Below are 16,311 nucleotides of genomic sequence, written 5' to 3' on the forward strand. Positions count from 1 at the left end.
TGACTTCAACACAGGGATGGATGGGTGTCGTCGCTCACCCCATCTAGCGCCGACTGAGTAAATTCTTCCTGTAGCGGAGCAAGTGCCTTATTTGATGGTTACGACTGGCGAGAGAGATGTCTGGGAGGGGTCTGTGGACGTTTATGGAGATGACCCAGTTAAAGAGGACAACTGGTAAGAGGAACTGGGTGAGGCCAGAAGGTTGGTCACCTCAGCTGACACTGGCCTGGTTTCCTCTCCTACTCTAGCTAAGGAGGAGGGAGCCGTGTTTATAATGGTGGTGCAGAGGGCAGCTGAGGTTCTGGACCTTAACCTACCCTCATTAACAGTGAAGACTAACGTCTTGACATGGGTACTTCAGCCGAGAGTCACCTCCTCAGAGCCCATACCTCCATTCAATGAGGCCCTTATAGGACATTTGCTCGCCGCCATCGCCCCGCTCCTAGGGATCCCAGTTTCCTTACCCAGCACAATGGACAAGTCATGCAGACCTATGGCGTCCAACATAACATTTCACGATGGACAAGTCATGCAGACCTATGGCGTCCAACATAACATTTCATGGTGGACAAGTCATGCAGTCCTATGGCGTCCGACATATCATTTCACGATGGAAAAGTCATGTAGTCCTATGGCGTCCGACATAGCATTTCACGATGGACAGGTCATGCAGTCCTATGGCGTCTGACATAAATTTTCACAAGAGACAAGTCATGCAGACCTATGGGATCTGACATAGTATTTCACGATTGCCAAGTCGAGCAGACCTATGGCATCTGACATAACATTTCACGGTGGATATGTCATGCAGACCCATGGCGTCCGACATAACATTTCACGGTGGGCAAGTCATGCAGACCTACGACGGCCGACATAACATTTCACGGTGGACAAGTCATGCAGTCCTATGGCGTCCAACATAACATTTTACAAGAGACAAGTCATGCAGACCTATGGGATCTGACATACCATTTCACGATTGCCAAGTCAAGCAGACCTATAGCATACAACATAACATTTCACAGTGGACAAGTCATGCAGACCTATGGCGTCCGATATTGCATTTCACAGTGGACAACTCATGCAGTCCTAAGGCGTTCAACATTTCACAAGAGACAAGTCATGCAGACCTATGGGATCTGACATACCATTTCATGATTGCCAAGTCATGCAGACCTATGGCGTCCGACATACCATTTCACAGGGGACAAGTCATGCGGACCTATGGGATCTAACATATCATTTCACAATTGCCAAGTCGAGCAGACCTATAGCGTCCAACATAACATTTCACAGTGGACAAGTCATGCAGACCTGTGGCGTCCAACATAACATTTCACGATGGACAAGTCATGCAGACCTATGGCGTCCATTAAATATAATGGGGTGACCCTGTAACCCTCAGAACTTGGGCGGGTAGTTAAACAATCAATAATGGTTCTGTCGGACAGAACCATTATTGACCTATGGCGTCCAACATAACATTTCATGGTGGACAAGTCATGCAGACCTATGGCGTCCAACATTACATTTCACGATGGACAGGTCGTGCAGTCCTATGGTGTCCGACATATTATTTCACGATGGAAAAGTCATACAGTCCTATGGCGTCCGACATAGCATTTCACGATGGACAAGTAATGCAGACCTATGACGTCTGACATAGCATTTCACGATGGACAAGTTATGCAGTACTATGGTGTCCGACATAGCATTTCACGATGGACAAGTAATGCAGACCTATGACGTCCGACATAGCATTTCACAGTGGACAAGTCATGCAGACCTATGACGTCCTACATAACATTTCACGATGGACAAATCATGCAGTCCTATAGCGTCTGACATAGTATTTCACGATGGACAAGTCATGCAGTCCTATGGCGTCCGAGATAGCATTTCACGATGGACAAGTAATGCAGACCTATGACGTCCGACATAGCATTTCACAGTGGACAAGTCATGCAGACCTATGACGTCCGACATAACATTTCACGATGGACAAGTCATGCAGTCCTATGGCGTCTGACATAGTATTTCACAGTGGACAAGTCATGCAGTCCTATGGCGTCCGACATAGCATTTCATGATGGACAAGTAATGTAGACCTATGACGTCCGACATAGCATTTCACAGTGGACAAGTCATGCAGATCTATGACGTCCGACATAGCATTTCACAATGGACAAGTCATGCAGTACTATGGTGTCCGACATAGCATTTCACAGTGGACAAGTCATGCAGACCTATGACGTCCGACATAACATTTCACGATGGACAAGTCATGCAGTCCTATAGCGTACGACATAACATTTCACAGTGGACAAGTCATGCAGACCTATGACGTCCAACAATCACGATTGCCAAGTCATGCAGTTCTCTGGCGTCCGACAAAGCATTTCACAATGGACAAGTCATGCAGTCCTAAGGCGTCCAACATAACATTTCACAAGAGACAAGTCATGCAGACCTATGGGATCTGACATACCATTTCACGATTGCCAAATCGAGCAGACCTATAGCGTCCAACATAACATTTCACAGTGGACAAGTCATGCAGACCTATGACGTCCGACAATCACGATTGCCAAGTCATGCAGTCCTATGGCGTCCAACATAACATTTCACAAGAAACAAGTCATGCGGACCTATGGAATCTGACATACCATTTCACGATTGCCAAGTCGAGCAGACCTATGGCTTCCGACATAACATTTCACAGTGGACAAGTCATGCAGACCTATGAGATCTGCCATACCATTTCACGATTGCCAAGTCGAGCAGACCTATAGCGTCCAACATAACATTTCACAGTGGACAAGTCTTGAAGACCTATGACGTCCGACAATCACGATTGCCAAGTCACGCAGTCCTATGGCGTCCGACATAACATTTCACAAGAGACAAGTCTTGCAGACCTATGGGATCTGACATACCATTTCACGATTGCCAAGTCGAGCAGACCTATGGCGTCCGACATAACATTTCACAAGAGACAAGTCATGCAGACCTATGGGATCTGACATACCATTTCACGATTGCCAAGTCGAGCAGACCTATGGCGTCCGACATACCATTTCACAGTGGACAAGTCATGCAGTCCTATGGCGTCCAACATAACATTTCACAAGAGACAAGTCTTGCAGACCTATGGGATCTGACATACCATTTCACGATTGCCAAGTCGAGCAGACCTATGGCGTCCGACATAACATTTCACAAGAGACAAGTCATGCAGACCTATGGGATCTGACATACCATTTCACGATTGCCAAGTCGAGCAGACCTATGGCGTCCGACATACCATTTCACAGCAGACAAGTCATGCAGTCCTATGGCGTCCAACATAACATTTCACAAGAGACAAGTCATGCAGACCTATGGGATCTGACATACCATTTCACGATTGCCAAGTTGAGCAGACCTATGGCAGGCGACATAACATTTCACAAGAGACAAGTCATGCAGACCTATGGGATCTGACATACCATTTCACGATTGCCAAGTCGAGCAGACCTATAGTGGAGAAGCGTGGCTCAGTGGTTAGAGGCGGCAGACCCGGAAGCTGAGATCAGCCGTGGACCAGGGTTCGATTCCCCGCCTCGGCGGGTCTCGGGCTCAAAAATTCCACGGACTTGACAATTCTCGCTCCGGTGCCTACTCGACTCACGGGGTCACACTCTGCGACTCCGGGCAATAGCTTGCTTAATCTCCACTACGGCCTCTCGCAGCGGGATGCCTGGCTTTCACCTTGTGAATACCCTGCCGGGGTATCTCACAGGGGAATACCAGGACGGGTTCCCTAAGCAAGCGCCTTGAGACCCCTGGGTGATTAGTGCGCTATATAAATCGAAATACATTTACATTTACATATGGCATCCGACATACCATTTCACAGTGGACAAGTCATGCAGTCCTATGGCGTCCAACATAACATTTCACAAGAGACAAGTCATGCAGACCTATGGGATCTGACATACCATTTCACGATTGCCAAGTCGAGCAGACCTATGGTAGGCGAAATAACATTTTACAGTGGACAAGTCATGCAGACCTAGGGCGTCCGACGTAACATTTCACAGTGGGCAAGTCATACAGACCTATGACATCCAACATAACATTTCACGATGGACAAGTCGAGCAGACCTATGGCGTCCAACATAACATTTCACAGTGAACAAGTCGAGCAGACCTATGGTGTCCGACATACTATTTCACGATTGCCAAGTCGAGCAGACCTATGGCGTCCGACATAACCTTTCTTGGTGAGCTAGTCATGCTTACATCCTGTATCCTTCGCTTGCCACCATCACCAACCGAGCCTGCTGTGCGGAGCATACACTCTTTCTCGAGGCACAGGCTGCAGTACAAGCACTCTTTTTTTTTAATGGACGGACACAGCTTCTGCCCAGTCAAATGCTGTACTGAGGGTTATCGCACGTGGGCGGGGCCAAAAACCTCCTCTCTCTCAGTAGTGCTTCCTCGGTCTCCTTTACTGTTGATGATATAACGCGCAATAAATAAATGCTTTGGTATCAAGCAAGTCCTTAAAAAGGGGACATAAGAGCTGGGAAGAGGGGTAAGAAGAGAAATACCAAGACTTGTCTCCTGTAAATATCTTAAATGAAGATTAAGCATTAAGAGCAAACGTTAGTATTGTCCAAACCGTAAAGTTAAATACTCCTATTAACTAGAGTGCTGGAAGAACTGTGTCCGAAGCAAGTCACCGGAATTACACAGAATTCATTTTGTGTGCAAAAGCAAATCATTCAAAGTATAGCACTGCCATCTGGTGGAGAGATGGGGATTGTACATTGGTGAGGGTAAGGCCGTATTTATAGTGGTGTCTGTAAGTGTAATGGAATAACAAAGGTATCGAATGCTGCACCGATTGCTCTGTCTGTGCGGTTTCATTTTGAGTGGCTTTTTGCATCTTTGATTCCATGTGTCCGTCAGCATGTGCTTGGTTTTAAGCAGTGCTTAATTTGAGCTGGTGGCTTCTAGTGCTCAGCAGCAGCACGTCATTGTCAACGCCGCCACTTACGACAGTTTGCCACATGGCTGTCTATGTGATTTAGAGATAAGGACAGCAACAGTTGTTTAATTATTCAATATACAATAAAATGGCTAATACGTGCCAGCCCGGCCATTCTTACAGCTTTGGGGACCTGCAATAGTCCGAATTGTCCCACTTGAAGCAGTGTGATGGTTAGTAATTTTGTTTGTGGTGTCATTGGCAGGACTGGCAGAGGCAATGGGTGGTGCAGGCTGCAGTGGCCTCTTGACGAGGGCCCTGGCACTTATTCTTTTACAAATTAAGCACTGATTTTAAGTGTCTCTCTGCACGGGAGTGTTTTGAATGCCACTGTCCTGTTTTTTCATGTGCCCTGTTTCCGATTTCACGTCTCGCTTGCTCTCTGCATCAGTGTGTTTCAGTCAGGAGTGCCCCATGGGCCTCATTTATGAGAAATGACGCATCGCTGCGTGAAAGCAGCGATGCGTCACTTCTCAGTGCGCACTCCTGGCGACATTCTTGATGCGTCATATTTAATGTATGATGCATCACGTCGCAAGGAGTTACAGATACGTCAGTATTTCTGACGTATCTGTAAGCGCAAAAGTGACGCATTACTGGAGTGTGTCACAAAAGTAACGCAACTCCAGCAAACCCCCTCTGAAGGGCCTGCGTCAGTCTTACGCCTGCTGTGAGGCAGGCGCAAGATTTTGACGCAACGGCGTCCTAGAAGTGACGCAGTGAAATCTCATAGATTTCACGGCTTCACTTCTACGAGGCTTTTTCGGGGGAACGCCCCCCCCCTGCATACATTATACCTGACACAGGTATAATGTAGCGCAGGGGGTTACAAAGTGACGCATCTGCTTAGATGCATCACTTTGTAAATAGTGCGCCACAGGAGGCATGTTTTACACCGCCGATGCGTCACAAAAAGTGACGCATCAGAAGCGCAAAACTGACGCAAGGCCTCATAAATGAGGCCCCCGGTGTGTATGTTTCAGTCAGGAGTGTCCCTGTGTGTATGGGACAGTCAGGAGGGCCCCTTGTGTGTCTGTTTCAGTCTGGAGTGCCCCGTGTATGTGTTTCATTCGGGTGCACCCCTGTGTCTGTGTTTTAGTCGTCAGTGCCCCCATGTGTGTGTTTCAGTTGGGAGTGCCCCCCTGTGTGTGATTCATTCAGGAGTGCCCCCATGTGTGTGGTTCATTCAATAGTGCCCCTGTGTGTAGGGGTCAGTCAGGAGTGCTCCCATGTATGTGGTTCAGTCAGGAGTACCCACGTGTGTGTGGTTAAGTCGGGAGTGCCCCGTGTGTGGTTCAGGTTCAGTCGGGAGTGCCCCCGTGTGAGTGGTTCAGATTCAGTCAGGAGTGCCCCCGTGTGAGTGGTTCAGATTCAGTCGGGAGTGCCCCCATGTGAGTGGTTCAGATTCAGTCAAGAGTGCCCCCGTATGAGTGGTTCAGATTCAGTCGGGAGTGCCCCATGTGAGTGGTTCAGATTCATTCTAGAATGCCCCGGTGTGTGTCATTCAGGTTCAGTTGGGAGTGCCCCGGTGTGTGTGGTTCAGGTTCAGTCGTGAGTGCCCCTGTGTATGTGGTGTAGTCAGGAGTGCCCCCTGTGTATGGTTCAGTCAGGAGTGCCCCTGAGTGTGTGGTTCAGTCAGGAGTGCCCTATGTGTGGGGTTCAGTCGGGAGTGCCTCCCTGTGTATAGTTCAGTCAGGAGCGCCGCCATGTGTGTGGTTCAGTTGGGAGTGCCCCTGTGTGTGCAGTTCAGTTGGGAGTGCCCCATGTGTGTTTCAGTCTGGAGTGCCCCATGTGTGTGTTTTAGTTGGGAGTGCCCCCGTGTGTGGTTCAGATTCAGTCTGGAGTGCCCCATGTGTGTGATTTAGTAGAGAGTGCCCCCGTGTGTGGTTCAGATTCATTCAGGAGTGCCCCCGTGTGAGTGGTTCAGATTCAGTCTAGAGTGCTCCGATGTGTGTGGTTCAGGTTCAATCGTGAGTGCCCCCTGTGTATGGTTCAGTCAGGAGTGCCCCTGAGTGTAGGGTTCAGTCGGGAGTGCTCCCCTGTGCATGGTTCAATCGGGAGGGCCCCAGTGTGTGCGGTTCAGGTTCAGTCGTGAGTGCCCCTGTGTATGTGGTTCAGTCGGAAGTGCCCCCTGTGTGTGGTTCAGTCAGGAGTGCCCCTGAGTGTGTGGTTCAGTTGGGAGTGACCTGTGTGAGTGGTTCAGTCGGAAGTGCCCCCCTGTGTATGGTTCATTCAGGAGCACCGTCGTGTGTGTGGTGCAGTCGGGAGTGCCCCATGTGTGTTTTAGTCTGGAGTGCCCTGTGTGTGTGTTTCAGTCTGGAGTGCCCCTGTGTGTGTGGTTCAATTGGGAATGCCCCTGTGTGTGTGGTTCAGGTTCAGTTGTGAGTGCCCCTGTGTTTGGGGTTCCGTCTAGAGTGTGACCTGTGTGGGGTTCCGTCTAGAGTGTGACCTGTGTACGGTTCAGTCAGGAGTGCCCCTGAATGTGTGGTTCAGTTGGGAGTGCCCTGTGTGAGTGGTTCAATCGGGAGTGCTCCCATTTGTGTTTCAGTCTGGAGTGCCCCTTGTGTTTTTTTCAGACGGGAGTGCCCCTGTGTGTGTATTTCAGTTGGGAGTGCACCTGAGTGTGGGGTTCCTTCAGGAGGGCCCCGGTGTCTGTGGTTCAATCGTGAGTGCCCTCTGTGTGGTTCAGGTTCAGTAGGGAGTGGTTCAGATTCGGGAGTGCCACTGTGAGGTTCAGTGAGGAGTGACCAGTGGTTCAGTCAGGAGTGCCCAGTGTATGTGGTTCACTCGGGAGTGCCCCATGTGTGTTGGTCGGTCGGAAGTTCCTCTGTATGTGTTTCAATCAGGAGTGCCCCTGTGTGTGTGTTTCAGTCATGAGTTCCCCCAGGTGTGTGGTTCAGTCCAAAGCGTGTGGTTAAGTTGGGAGTGCCCCATGTGTGTAGTTCAGTCTGGAGTCTGAGGTTCAGTCAAGAGTGCCCCATGTGTGTTGTTTAGCCAGGAGTACCCCGGTGTGTAAGTTTCAGTCAGGAGTGTCCCTGTGTGTATGGGACAGTCAGGAGGGCCCCTTGTGTGTCTGTTTCAGTCTGGAGTGCCCCGTGTATGTGTTTCATTCGGGTGCACCCCTGTGTGTGTGTTTTAGTCGTCAGTGCCCCCATGTGTGTGTTTCAGTTGGGAGTGCCCCCCTGTGTGTGATTCATTCAGGAGTGCCCCCATGTGTGTGGTTCATTCAATAGTGCCCCTGTGTGTAGGGGTCAGTCAGGAGTGCTCCCATGTATGTGGTTCAGTCAGGAGTACCCACGTGTGTGTGGTTAAGTCGGGAGTGCCCCGTGTGTGGTTCAGGTTCAGTCGGGAGTGCCCCCGTGTGAGTGGTTCAGATTCAGTCAGGAGTGCCCCCGTGTGAGTGGTTCAGATTCAGTCGGGAGTGCCCCCATGTGAGTGGTTCAGATTCAGTCAAGAGTGCCCCCGTATGAGTGGTTCAGATTCAGTCGGGAGTGCCCCATGTGAGTGGTTCAGATTCATTCTAGAATGCCCCGGTGTGTGTCATTCAGGTTCAGTTGGGAGTGCCCCGGTGTGTGTGGTTCAGGTTCAGTCGTGAGTGCCCCTGTGTATGTGGTGTAGTCAGGAGTGCCCCCTGTGTATGGTTCAGTCAGGAGTGCCCCTGAGTGTGTGGTTCAGTCAGGAGTGCCCTATGTGTGGGGTTCAGTCGGGAGTGCCTCCCTGTGTATAGTTCAGTCAGGAGCGCCGCCATGTGTGTGGTTCAGTTGGGAGTGCCCCTGTGTGTGCAGTTCAGTTGGGAGTGGCCCATGTGTGTTTCAGTCTGGAGTGCCCCATGTGTGTGTTTTAGTTGGGAGTGCCCCCGTGTGTGGTTCAGATTCAGTCTGGAGTGCCCCATGTGTGTGATTTAGTAGAGAGTGCCCCCGTGTGTGGTTCAGATTCATTCAGGAGTGCCCCCGTGTGAGTGGTTCAGATTCAGTCTAGAGTGCTCCGATGTGTGTGGTTCAGGTTCAATCGTGAGTGCCCCCTGTGTATGGTTCAGTCAGGAGTGCCCCTGAGTGTAGGGTTCAGTCGGGAGTGCTCCCCTGTGCATGGTTCAATCGGGAGGGCCCCAGTGTGTGCGGTTCAGGTTCAGTCGTGAGTGCCCCTGTGTATGTGGTTCAGTCGGAAGTGCCCCCTGTGTGTGGTTCAGTCAGGAGTGCCCCTGAGTGTGTGGTTCAGTTGGGAGTGACCTGTGTGAGTGGTTCAGTCGGAAGTGCCCCCCTGTGTATGGTTCATTCAGGAGCACCGTCGTGTGTGTGGTGCAGTCGGGAGTGCCCCATGTGTGTTGTAGTCTGGAGTGCCCTGTGTGTGTGTTTCAGTCTGGAGTGCCCCTGTGTGTGTGGTTCAATTGGGAATGCCCCTGTGTGTGTGGTTCAGGTTCAGTTGTGAGTGCCCCTGTGTTTGGGGTTCCGTCTAGAGTGTGACCTGTGTGGGGTTCCGTCTAGAGTGTGACCTGTGTACGGTTCAGTCAGGAGTGCCCCTGAATGTGTGGTTCAGTTGGGAGTGCCCTGTGTGAGTGGTTCAATCGGGAGTGCTCCCATTTGTGTTTCAGTCTGGAGTGCCCCTTGTGTTTTTTTCAGATGGGAGTGCCCCTGTGTGTGTATTTCAGTTGGGAGTGCACCTGAGTGTGGGGTTCCTTCAGGAGGGCCCCGGTGTCTGTGGTTCAATCGTGAGTGCCCTCTGTGTGGTTCAGGTTCAGTAGGGAGTGGTTCAGATTCGGGAGTGCCACTGTGAGGTTCAGTGAGGAGTGACCAGTGGTTCAGTCAGGAGTGCCCAGTGTATGTGGTTCACTCTGGAGTGCCCCATGTGTGTTGGTCGGTCGGAAGTTCCTCTGTATGTGTTTCAATCAGGAGTGCCCCTGTGTGTGTGTTTCAGTCATGAGTTCCCCCAGGTGTGTGGTTCAGTCCAAAGCGTGTGGTTAAGTTGGGAGTGCCCCATGTGTGTAGTTCAGTCTGGAGTCTGAGGTTCAGTCAAGAGTGCCCCATGTGTGTTGTTTAGCCAGGAGTGCCCCACATGTGTGTGGTTCAGTCGGGAGTGCCCCGTGTGTGTTGTTCAGTCCGGAGTGCCCCGTCACGTCTGTGTGGTTCAGTCGGGAGCGTGTGGTTTAATCAGGAGTGCCCCGTGTGTGTGGTTCAGTCCCCGTATGAGATGTTCACCCTAAGTTGGCAGGGTATGCCCAGACGTCGGTCCCTTGATCACTTTGCCACGGGATTCAAGGTAGCCTGGCTGATGAGGGTTATGAACCCGAAACCGGTCCCAGGATGCTTGTTTCCGGTCCAGGGAAGACATGGCTTGGCAGTTTGGGCTGGACTGCTCCCATGAGGCACAGGGTCAGACCGATTTGCATATGGCCATGTCTGAACTGGGGTGGTGGAGTGAGCTAAAGAATGATGATGGATTAAACCCAGATCAGTTGACTGGGGGTGTGTGTTTGCATTGTTCAACACTCGTCCATCATCCCCTTTGGTTTTGTTTCGTTCGCCCTAAGTTGGCAGGGTATGCCCAGACGTGGGTCCCTTTGCTCACTTTGCCACTGGATTCAAGATAGCCTGGCTGATGAGGGTTATGAACCCGAAACCGGTCTCAGGATTCTTGTCTCACCTCCAGGGAAGACATGGCTTGGCAGTTCGGGCTGGACTGTTCCCATGGGGCACAGGGTCAGACTGATTTGCATATGGCCATGACTGAACTGGGGTGGTGGAGTGAGCTAAATAATGATGATGGATTAAACCTAGATCAGTTGACTGGGAGTGAGTGTTTGACTTGCTCAAACTCTCCGTCCATCATCCCCTTTGGTATCGCTTTGTTCGCCTTAAGTTGGCAGGGTATGCTCAGACATGGGTCCCTTGCTCACTTTGCCACTGGATTCAAGATAGCCTGGCTGATGAGGGTTATGAACCCGAAACCGGTACCAGAATGCTTGTTTCTGGTCCAGGGAAGACATGGCTTGGCAGTTCGGGCTGGACTGTTCCCACGAGGGACAGGGTCAGCCTGATTTTCATATTGCCATGTCTGAACTGGGGTGGTGGAGTGAGCTAAAGAATGATGATGGATTAAACCCAGATCAGTTGACTGGGGGTGAGTGTTTGATTTGTTCAAACGCTCCGTCCATCATCATCCCCAACTGTGTGGTTCAGTCGGGAGTGCCCCCATGTGTGTTTTTTAGTTAGGAGTGCCCCACGTGTGTGTGTGGTTCAGTCGGGAGTGCCCCGTGTGTGTTGTTCAGTCGGGAGTGCCATGTCACATGTGTGGTTCAGTCAGGAGCGTGTGGTTTAGTCAGGAGTGCCCCGTGTGTGTTGTTTAGTCTGGAGTGTCCCCATATGTGATGTTCAGTTGGGAGTGGTCCGTGTGTGTGGTTTTGTCGGGAGTGCCCCGTCACATGTGTGGTTCAGTCGGGAGAACCCTTGTGTGTGGGGGGGTTTTGGTTCAGTCTGCTGCCACCTGTCTGAGTGTTTTAATTCCTCTTTATCTCTTGCTCTCTGCAGGCCCTGGATCGTGTGCTGACAGAACTGGCCCCCATGTGTGTAGCTGAACAGGACTTCGTCACCACATTTTTTATGCTAAACAACACGGAGAAAACAGCCATAGCGCCTCTGGAAGAGGTATGTGGGATGTAGGCGCACTGCGAGGAACAAAATCCTTGTAAGACTGCTTCCAGAGGCCTGTTATATTCTGTTGTGTCATAGATTTGAAGACCGGGCAGATATGAGAAGCATCATGTGCTCAGTCTCAGCTTTGAGATTCTGTATAGCGCCACATGCCAGTCTGTGGGTACTTCTCACCGCTGAAAGAGGCACCACAGAATGGTATAAGAGCAGAAGGGACATCGGTTCTTCTGGCATTAGGTAACAAGCATCTACAATGCAACAGGTCTCTCATTTACGCAAATTCAAACAATTGGCATTGAAAATGATAAGGCCCTTTATTTATGTTTTGATTTTTAAAACATAAATAAAAGGCATTGTCCTTTACAATGCCAATAGCTTAAACTCTTGCAAATGCGAGTCCTATTGCTTTCCAAATGCTTGAAGCCATCGCTGAGCTGCACCCTTCTGTCTTCCATGGCTCCTAAAGAGCTTTTCGTTTCCTACAAGTTAAATAAAGAAGCCGGTGGTCACAACTGCACACGAGAGACCCTCATGCAGTAAGAGAAATGTATTAAAGAAAATAGTGCTTACACACTAAAGAAGACGTACCGTGTAGCAACCAAAGTAAAAGGGCCAGTCCTCATGAGAGGTTACAAATGAAGACAAGGCGGTACTAAGGAGGGACTAACAGGCCTAATAACGAATCAGCATTTACGAAGGACAATGACACAAGCCAATGACAAATAAGGGCGGAGAGTGGGCGGGGCTTCAAGTATAAACTCCAATCCAGCATGGCACGCAGAGCAGCGCATGCGCTGCTCAGGCTAGACCTAAAAAGGCTGATTTCTTAATATAGGTCATACGTTTTAAAAAGTGAATTTACAGATTACTGCATCAAGAACTTGCCCCAGGCTGGGCATCGGAGTTTTGTTAGTGAAACTGTCTGGTTTCACCCTGCTTGGAAGATGTGAGGGTCTCATGTTTGCCTCTTGGAGACAGAGGTGACTTTTTCCAGGCTTCTGGGCCACTGACATGTACCGGCCTCCCAACTATACTGGTAGGATTGTTCACAGGGACCTTTTTGCAGTTTAGTGCCTCATAGATTGAACATTTGCTTCGAGGCGTCTGTGCGTTAGGCAGAACAGTTACAAGGCCACACTTCCGGCGAGGAGCCAGACTGAGGTTTGGAGAGCCGGGCTGGGTTCATCTCTTCTTTAAGCCCATCATTTTTTGGGCTGCTCTGCTGCAGAATAGGGGAGTCAGAAGATGTGTCTATGGGAGACCCATGTGTTGACCATGACACTGAAGTGGATGGCTCATGACAAAACCAAGCAGCGGATTTTCTTGCGTGGTTGATGGTGTTGTTGAATGGCGTGAGTCTGCCATCAGCGTGGCAGTGCAGCACCTGTGAGGAAGGGCAGCATGTGCCAGAGAGGTTGGAGGTGGCAGTGGATCCCTTGGTGATGTCTCTGATGGTCAGAGTGGCATCAAAAGCCACTCTTAGGGGTTGGATCTAGACTACGCATGGCAGGTTCTCCCTGAGGAGGGCGGTCACGTAAAAGACATCTCATTTGAGGTGCGGTTACTCTTAACAGTGTTTCTGTTTTGCTCATTCAGGTCTGCTCTCTTTTACCCAATTGTTGTAACAATAGGGATGCCAACGTTGGTTTAAATTCTACTTCTTTATTCAGCACTCAACCTGGGGTTGCTCCTCCCTGACAGCCAGAAGCCCACTAACTCTCACGGAACCCTCAACACCTAACAATCTTGTGTAAGCGATATGCAGCTACCCGTGCTGGTTGTGGTGGCAATAGCATACTTGGCAACATTTTAGAAGAGGAAAGTGAGAGATGAAAAAACAATTGTATTGCAGAAATTCTGAGAAGTGCAGATACTCTCCTTTTCAAGTTAAAGATGTGCAGGCACTCAGTACCGGATAGTACCTGCCCATTTAAAGCACTGGATAATCAATGGTAAATTTTTAGATGATACAAGTAGTCTGTTTAATTTCCAAGGAGTGTGTGTGTGTGTGTGTGTGTGTCAGTGTGTGTGTGTGCCATTACAACACACACAGACACACAGGCCCTGAGAACTACCCAGCAGAGAACCCTTAGTTTGTTCAGATTTGGTTAAGTCCCAGCCACCTTTAAATTTCAGTGGAGGTGACCTGTAAGATAGCACTCTGAAGGCATGAGTGAGCTTCTCTCCCCTTACTTGTGATCATACTGTTGAGAGACAGCCGTCTAATAGACACAAAGAGCTAGCTTCCCTTCACCCTAAGAGCTGACCACAAGGAGAGCCACGATGTTCTATTTTTATAGAGGATCTAGAGGTGTGACGGACACTCCTCAGACTCCTAAGGAGATTGTTTGTATGTTTCATGAATGCTCCTCTCTTCTTTAGGGGTGATACTATCAGGAAATGGTGGACCAGTGAACTCAATGGGCAAGCTTCTCTTCACCCTTAGAGGTGACCATGTGAAGAGCCTCAGAGATCTGTGTTTACAGAGAGTTAATAGGTGTGATGGAGGTTCCTCGCTCTCCTTAGGGGAAGTTCTGTATATGTTTCATGGCCACTTCTCTGATTCCTTATGCATGATGCAATTGAGAGGTAGTGGATCAGTGGACACAGAGAGCAATAGTCGCTAGCCCCTTAGAGCTTACTCACAGAAAGCCCCAGAGTCGTGTATACAGAGAGTCCATAGGTGGGAAGGCCTCCTTAAAGGTTATGCATGGGAGGACGCTGAGTAGATTAGACATAGGGTGTGGACTCCTCTTGTTCTCCACAAGGCTGATTTAGTGGAGAGAGTCTATATTTTGGAAGAGCATTCCTCTTTCTACTTAGAGGTGGCCCCTTGTAAAGATGTTCACTAGATTGTACATAACACATTATCCAGTATTGTGGTATCTTTCATAGATTCACATGCCTAAATCCTTCCCCGTCATCGAGATGGGAGTCGCACAGTAAAATATCCAAGCAGTGTCTTAACCTCATGCATGCTCATGACGAGCTGAGCTCGTCATAACGGCCGCGGCGGTCACACGTGGGGATAATTCCCCCGCTATGCTGAACATTCTGAGGAAACGGGTGTGGCCGGGACGAACTCAGCTCATCATGAGCACAGCGCCACCGTTCTGCGTGATGAGCTGAGCTCGTCGCGAGCACCGGGCGTGGTGCGCGCCCCCCTCCCCCCAGCACAGCAGGGGAATTACCCCCGCAGCGAAGGGGTTAAATCTTTAATAGGCTATAATGGCACAAGGCCATCTAAACAGTAGCCTATCCATGTCTTTTTTAAACAAGCATTGGAAATGCAATAGGTCTCGCACCATTAGAGTTAGTGTTTTTAGAATTGTTTATGGGTTTTTTTTGTAAATGTTTAGCATTTTTGTTTCCTGTAGCCAATGCTAAAGTATTACAAATAAAAAAAGCCATAAACATTTCTAAAAGCTCTAACTGAAATGGTCTGAGAACTATTGCACTGTGTGAGGGTGAGGGTGAGTGAGGGTGAGGGTGAGTGAGGGTGAGGGTGAGTGAGGGTGAGTGAGGGTGAGGGGTTGAGGGTGAGTGAGGGTGAGTGAGGGTGAGGGGTTGAGGTTGAGGGTGAGGTGTTGAGGGTGAGTGAAGGTGAGTGAGGGTGAGGGTGAGTGAGGTGTTGAGGGTGAGTGAGGGTGAGGGTGAGTGAGGGGTTTTGGGTGAGTGAGGGTGAGGGGGAGTAGTTGAGGCTGAGTGAGGGTGAGTGAGAGTGAGGGTGAGTGAGGGGTTGAGGTTGAGGGTGAGGGGTTGAGGGTGAGTGAGTGAGGGTGAGGGGTTGAGGGTGAGTGAGGGTTTGAGGGTGAGGGGTTGAGGGTGAGGGAGGGTGAGTGAGGGTGAGGGGTTGAGGGGGAGGGGTCGAGGGGGAGGGGTTGAGGGTGAGTGAGGGTGAGTGAGTGAGGGTGAGGGGTTGAGGGTGAGTGAGGGTGAGGGGTTGAGGGTGGGTGAGTGAGGGTGAGGGTTTGAGGGTGAGGGGTTGAGGGTGAGTGAGTGAGGGTGAGGGGTTGAGGGTGAGTGAGTGTGAGGGGTTGAGGGTGAGTGAGGTTGAGGGTGGTTGAGTGAGGATGAGTGAGAGTGAGGGTGAGTGAGGGGGTGAGGGTGAGTGAGTGAGGGTGAGGGGGTGAGGGGGAGGAATGCGGCCTGCTCTTCCTACTTGTGTGGCAAGTATTTAAAGTTGCTGCCGTAGCTCAAGCTGCTGAGACGGGGGGACATGGGGGGCTGCGACAAGGAAAGGATTGGCAGGGAGGGCGCAACAGGAAGGCTCTCACTGGACGTGCGTGGCTCCACCTAATGCAGGAAAAGGAGGAGTTTCTGACACAAAATATCTGTTGAAAATTATAAATTTAAGTAGGGAAGCTGTGATTTGTCCCGATTTCCTGGGTCCACTGTGTACAAATCGGCCAGTCAACGAGTGTTTATTCGTGTTTTCTTATGTTGAGGCTTTGTTTTTTTTTTTTTACCCCTTAGTGCAGTCTTCTGCAGTTTGTAGAATATAGCGTGAATTCGATCAGAAGGGATCAGAGCACTTTGCGTAAGCGAGAGTTACATTACACTAGGCCACATGCATTGTTCAAGGCATCAGGAAATTAGGGGATTTGCCCAGAATCTCAAGAGTTTGAGCCA

The 16,311-nt window shown here is 50.1% G+C and overlaps 1 protein-coding gene across 7 annotated transcripts in view; it reads left to right on the forward strand.

Moving 5' to 3' along the window:
* LOC144784933 (exocyst complex component 1-like) overlaps nucleotides 1-16,311 on the forward strand; it is a 1,012,560-nt gene that overhangs the window by 898,154 nt on the left and 98,095 nt on the right. For all 7 annotated transcript variants that reach the window (XM_078664046.1, XM_078664044.1, XM_078664045.1 and 4 more), the window contains one exon: nucleotides 11,557-11,673. In XM_078664046.1, the coding sequence (XP_078520172.1) occupies nucleotides 11,557-11,673 (117 nt within the window). The remainder of the gene's footprint in view (nucleotides 1-11,556; nucleotides 11,674-16,311) is intronic.

Source organism: Lissotriton helveticus, chromosome 10 (assembly GCF_964261635.1).
Source record: "Lissotriton helveticus chromosome 10, aLisHel1.1, whole genome shotgun sequence".
NCBI lineage: Eukaryota > Metazoa > Chordata > Amphibia > Caudata > Salamandridae > Lissotriton > Lissotriton helveticus.